The following is a 6,472-nucleotide window of genomic DNA, read 5'->3' as shown; positions in this document are numbered from 1 at the left end:
GAGCACAGAAGTCCAACAACAGAACACCGCTTGGGTTCAGATCGGGGGGGCCGTTCCTCCCAACCACGCCCCTCCGCGTCTCACTGTCATTGCCCATATGAGCATTGAAGTCCCCCAGCAGAACAAGGGAGTCCCCAGGAGGGGCACTCTCCAGTACCCCCTCTAAGGACTCCAAGAAGGGTGGGTAATCTGAACTGTTGTTCGGCCCGTAAGCACAGACAACAGTCAGAACCCATCCCCCCACCCGTAGGCGGAGGGAGGCTACCCTCTCGTTCACCAGGGTGAACCCCAACGTACAGGCGCCAAGATGGGGGGCAACAAGTATGCCCACTCCTGCCTGGCGCTTCTCACCGTGAGCAACTCCAGAGTGGAAGTACGTCCAGCCCCTCTCAAGGAGACTGGTTCCAGAACCAGAGCCATGCATCTAGGTGAGGCTGACTATTTCTAGCTGGAACCTCTCAGCCTCGCACACTAGCTCCGGTTCCTTCCCCACCAGASWGGTGACGTTTCACGTCCCAAGAGCTTCTGCAGCCAAGGATCAGACCGCCAGGGTCCCCTCCCTCGGCTGCCGCCCGTAACACACTGCACCCGACCCCTTTGGCCCCTCCGACAGGTGGTGAGCYCATTGGAAGKGGGACCCACGTCTCCTCTTCGGGCTGAGCCCGACCGGGCTCCGTGGGTAAAAGCCCGGCCACCAGGCGCTCGCCATCGTACCCCACCTCCAGGCCTGGCTTCCGAGTGGGGCCCCGGTGACCCGCGTCCGGGCGATGGAACACTAAATCCAAGGTTGTTGTGCATCATAAGGGTCTTCAGGCTGCGCTTTGTCAGGTTCCTCACCTAGGACCTGTCTGCCTTGGGTGACCCTACCAGGGGCATAAAGCCCCAGACAGCAAAGCTCCTAGGATCATTGGGACACTCAAACCCCTCCACCATGATAAGGTGGCAGCCCAAGGAGAGGATAAAATTACATTAAAAGGAAATTAATTTTTTATTTATATATTGAAATGGCGAATGCAGATTGAATTATTGAGTTGTGTAAACATGTTACACAACTGTAAAGGTGTGTGTGCGTGTGCGTGTGTGTGTGTGTGTGTGTGTGTGGGTGTGTGTGTGTGCGTGTGTGTGTTCATCGATGTCAATATGAAAGTGATTTGTCAGAATCAGTTCTATCAAACGTAAACATTGTGCTGTTTATTCAGAAACCCCTCAAAACTATTGAATAACTACATCAAAAAATTGGAAAACATTTCCAACTCTTTTTTTGATTCCCAAATATATTATTGTGTGAGAGAGAACGCTTTAAGCATCTGTTCAGTGGTTGGATGGGGTCAAAGGTCACCTGGTGACATCATGTAGAGCTGGCTATCGTCATAGTTATGCTAGCTAATCTTATTTCCTGTTATAACCTGAGCCGGCGGAAGCATATAAATATTGAATAGGACGGTTATAATAGGAGGTTCACATTGACTTCCCCACATGTGACCTTTGACCTCTCTGATGAGAAGTTTCCAATTGAAACAAAGAAATCCCTGTTCTTTATGTAAGATTCAAACCAGTTGAGTTCTGGTTTGAATCCCAAACCAGGCTATTTTTTATTAGTAAATGAAAGATAAAGAGTTAAAAACAGCTTTTGATTTTTCTTTAGCAAATGGACTGAAGTTATGTAGCATTTTTGTTAAGTACTTTTCATCATACTTCCACTGAAGCCACATTCACACATCCACACTTACAAATACACAAACATTTATACATTAATACATCAATGCCTAGACTTTAAGATAACATCAACAAAACCTGATCAGATTTTGTTGCTCAGACTTTTTGAGTCGCTCAGTAGAATCCGGTCAGATCTTCAGGTCTGATTCCTTTTCTCCCCAAACGTCCAAATAATCTCATCAATGATGTCAGAATTTCAATTCAACTGAATTAGAAACATGAAATAAGCAATAAACACTCCACACAGGATCCCATAAGCTTTTTATTACATAACCAATGTATACATACTGTAGGAAAAATTTAAATCTTGATAACATGAACTCCCTTAAAATGCTGCATTTAGTTTCCATAACCTGACAACCTAATCAGGCCATGAAAACATTTGGAGGTGTTGATGAGGACAGTAGCATGAAGGCATCCAGCTGATCGAGTTTCAGCTGCAGCATTGCTGCAGATGAAGTGGAACCGGGTCAGAGATCCGATCAGCTGGTTTTTCTCACGCTCAGCATCTGAAAGCAGCTGATTCATTCGCATCTGTCCACCTGTTGGATCATTTCTGCTGGCAAGAAAACTGTGATCTGCAAATCTGAAGCACTGAAAGCAACCTTAGCTCAGAAGTCCCTCTAAAATATTGTTTGCAAAGCAAAATAAGTTTTGATTTAACTGATAAAAACTCCCAAATTATTATATCAGATTTAGATAAAATATCTTAAGGCTGTCTGCATGAAAAAAGGAAACATGAATTATAGGAGACACATTACTGAAACCTGATAGTTGAAGGTCTGAACTCAAAAAAACAATCTTTTGTTTTTGTTCTGAGGCGTCCGGCTTCAAAGATCTCAGTGATCAGCTTCAATCTGGAGTTTAGTCTGAGTTGGAGCTAATCGGCCATTTAGGTTAGTGATTGTTTGGCTAAAAAAACTGGATCTGATCAGAAAACAGGTTTTATTTGTTACAAACTAACTCTGGGCTGGTCTAGAAACACATAAAGCAAAATTAAACCCTTCTTTCCTGGTGAGGAATAAAATGTTAAATGCTGAGTGAAAAAACTGTAATAAACTTCTGATTGTTGCATCAACTGTTTTTTTTTATATATATATATAATAACCCAGTTACTGACAGCTTATTGGGCCGTATTTCTGTACTTAGAAACAAAATATCTTAGTTGGTTCTTACACTAAAAAGTGGTTTGGATTGAAACTTTTCACCGTTTTCTGTAAAACCAGGTTTAAAAGCCTGGACCTGATTCTGATCAAACCTGATCTCAGACCTGTGGTTTGGGTAAAAAAGATGGTTCAGTTTGTCTCCTTTAATTCATCTGTTTCCCAGAGGCTCTCATGCAGGGAGCCGTTTATTTCTCAAACTCGTCTTCAATGAGCAAGCTCTGGTCTTCGGCTCTCCTCCTCCTGCTGAAGTAGCGGACCACCACGGCCAGCAGAACCAGCGACAGGACGAAGCCGCTGCCGAACACCACCGTGGTGATGTTGGAGGCAAACACCTCCCTGAACCTCCAGGTTGCTCCGTCCGATCTGGGTTCTGGAACAACTCCGGGAAAATTCCCTGGAAGACATCAGGAAAATGTTCAGTTTTTCCTCACACAGGAAACCCGACCGTCAAGTCGCTCAGACTCTAACCTTCAGGAGCCGTGTCGCCTTTCGGAGCTGCATTTATCTTCTTGTGCTCCACTGGAGAACTGGAATCAGCCGGCCCAAGCACTTGCAGAGGACCCTGGGTAATGTAGTGCCCGGTGGTCTCCATGCTCAGCCCTCGTCTGCGACGGCGAGACGGCTCGCTCAGACATCCCTGCGCACATCGGGAAAAGGGATTCCCAGGCTCGCACAGGATGACGTTGCAGATGATGTAAACCTGGAACGTGAAGAACGGGAAACAAAAACAAGGAWTTCCTTTACTGTTGACCARAGGAYCTCTGGGGTTTGATCTGGAAGAAGTTTGGTTGACCTGTTGCCACTCTCAGGATGGGATCTAGAAATATCTTGATGTGATTCATAGTTTATATTTATAGCTTAATAGTATCAGACCCAAACAGGTCAAACATCTCCAGCAGCTACATGCCTCATAATAAAAACTTTTTATTAATAACTTAATTGGTTCAAATCTTAAATAAAGAACAGAGACTTCTTTGTGTCAATAGGAACGAGCAAAAGTCACAGGTGGGATACGGGATACCACCAGGCTCAATCCGACAACCCCTCATAGTCACCGGGTGACTGAATGAATCCACCTGGGTGTAATGAAAGACTCAAACCTGAATCTTCAGAGACACATAAACACGATTAAAAAGTCAGCCTTCTGTCACCTGAACAACATTTCCAGGATTAAAAGGTTGAGGTTCCAGTAAGACCCTCGTCCTGTTGTAGCTCAGAGAACGGACTAATACTGTTGCCACTGAACGGCTTAAAGATCTGCTGCTGTTGTATCAACCTTCCTGACCGCTCAGGTCTTCTGGTTCTGGTTCTGATCTGGATCCAGAACCAGAACTAAACATGAAGAAGCAGCATTCAGCTTCTATGCACCACAAATCTGGATCAAACCTCCAGAAAACCGAACAACAGAAATCCAGACTAAAACCCGCCTATTTAGAGTTGCCTCTGATTCATATCAACTTTAACATCAAAGCATATTTGACATGCTTTGATGGTTCTGATGACTGATGTTTGAACTGCCTTCACAAACAAATCCTTTCCACTCCAGTAAGATCAATGTTTGGGTTGAATGTCCAGCTAGCATGTAGAATCTCTTGAGGACGATAAGTTGGCATCAGCTTTCAGGCGTTTATTTGATTGATCACAGTGTGGATCGATTAAATTTGAGAAATAAAGACCTTTGAGTCAAATAGGATTGTAGTAGACAGTGAGACGAAGGTTGAGTTGCTTGGCTACAGTGTCAAAAATGTCAGGTGGTGAAGTTGAGGTGGTGGCAGCATCATGAAGGGTTTTCCATGAAGTGGTTGGATTAGTAGAGAACAAAATTCCAGTAGCCGGATGGTGTAAGTTTGGAAGGCTCTGGTTTTCCCTCCCTGACCTACCTGGTCATAATTTCCGTTGAATTTAAAGATTTGCATCTGAAAGTTGAAGTTCGTCTGGTTTGATGGGTGGATCTTAACCGTCTCGTCTTTGACACACCTGGAAGACAACAGATGATAAGCGTTTCTCTGAGCGTCCTCAGCGAGTGTTTCTGAGCAGCAGGACTCACCCGTTCTTGATGAGGTCGTAGTACATGGGGTTGTCAGGGTTGTTGTCCGGAGTTCCTTTGCACGACTCGACAAACAAGGTGACGTTTGGCAGCTCCGACACGGCCTGGATGCCCATGTAAATCATCCCCATCATCTTGACCTGCACCGGGTAGGCGTCGGGCGGCACCCTGCTGGTGAAGTTGCCGTTCTGGAATATCTCGAAGCTGTAGCCGAAGCTGCCAAAGCTGGACTCGGTGAAGATGTAGTCGGCCTGGTGGAGGTTGTAGAAGTTGGAGACGCTGATGGTTTTGGGAAACTCGCAGTAGAAGTCGATTTTGACATTGTTCCTCCGGATGATGATCTCGTTGGACCGCACGATGGAGTGGATCTCGTTCTTAAAGACGATGTAGTCTCCTTTGTCCTGTTTTCAGGTGAAACATCAGAGTGAAAAAAGCAAAGTGGCAGAGAGGAATCGGGCCGAGGTCGTTATGATTTATTCCACACCTCCAGCTTTGTGCCACAGGTGCTGAAGGACATGGTTCCCAGGATGTGGGTGTCGTTGGTGGTGAGCGTGCACGACGGGTCTCTGAGTGACAGAAACTCCTCACTGATGTCTGGCATGGAGGCTTTCTCCAAGGCCACCGTCATCTTGTTTTGCAAGCAGGTAACAGAGGCTCTACCTGGAAATCACAGGAATAATGTGATCATTAGACCTGCAACAATAAGTGATTAATCAGTTAATCACATGATCAATTAAAATAAGTTCAATCATTTCCATTTGCATGATTTCCTGTTTTTCTTTCTACCAAAAACTGGATGATGAAAGTCTTCAGTTTGGTGATTTGGTCTCAACTGATTCCATTTTTTGAAGGACAGTTTTGTTTCCAGAGATTTTATGATTCATTTTCTTTGTTGTTTCTGTTGTTTTGTTAAATGTTTTCCAATGCCAGTGTTAAATGTTCACTAGAATTTAAATTGTATTAATCTCTGAGAACCTGCTCTTGCATTATTTTCCACCTCTTTATGATTTCCTGCTTATCCTCAGACAGACAGACAGACAGACAGACAGACAGACAGACCATCATCTTCTCCTAAAAGATGATTGCTCCCTGCTATCCTTCTAGCTTTTGTGTGTGCGTGTGTGTGTGTGCGTGTGTAATGTTTTATTATTATTACGAGCAGACCTTGCAGGACGGCGGTGTGGGTCACCATGACAACAACACATCTCATCTCTGATTGGCTGTGGGATGAAAACAAAACAAGTTGGAGTCCTTTTGAAACCAGTAGAATTAGATAACATCTAAATAATGTGGGGAAAAAAAAAGAGTTCTGCTTGGTGAGTTTGGACTTTTTGTTTCAGTTTCATTTTTAGATGCCAAAGCTGCAGATCAAAATTATGACAACTTTTTGTTTTCTTTTGTGAATATTTATGACTCGACGACAAACATTATCAATCAATCAATCAAATTTTATTTGTATAGCACATTTCAGCAGCAAGGCATTTCAAGGTGCTTTACATAATGAAATAAAAATAAAAACAGCATGTGACATTGACTAAACAGT

The 6,472-nt window shown here is 44.1% G+C and overlaps 1 protein-coding gene across 1 annotated transcript; it reads right to left on the bottom strand.

Moving 5' to 3' along the window:
* Positions 1-1,965: 1,965 nt before the first annotated feature.
* On the bottom strand, positions 1,966-6,143 carry LOC103460749 (oncoprotein-induced transcript 3 protein-like). Its single transcript, XM_008403052.1, has 6 exons — positions 6,094-6,143; positions 5,414-5,589; positions 4,930-5,330; positions 4,763-4,859; positions 3,351-3,582; positions 1,966-3,276 (listed from the first exon to the last, which is right to left on the bottom strand). The coding sequence occupies exons 1-6, from the start codon at positions 6,137-6,139 to the stop codon at positions 3,068-3,070; spliced, it is 1,161 nt and encodes a 386-aa protein (XP_008401274.1). The 5' UTR covers positions 6,140-6,143; the 3' UTR covers positions 1,966-3,067.
* Between the last annotated feature and the right edge of the window lie 329 nt (positions 6,144-6,472).

Source organism: Poecilia reticulata, unplaced genomic scaffold, assembly GCF_000633615.1.
Source record: "Poecilia reticulata strain Guanapo unplaced genomic scaffold, Guppy_female_1.0+MT scaffold_283, whole genome shotgun sequence".
In the NCBI taxonomy this organism is placed as follows: domain Eukaryota; kingdom Metazoa; phylum Chordata; class Actinopteri; order Cyprinodontiformes; family Poeciliidae; genus Poecilia; species Poecilia reticulata.
Note: the sequence above shows the minus strand (reverse complement) of the source record. Positions and strands in the feature narration are given on the sequence as shown.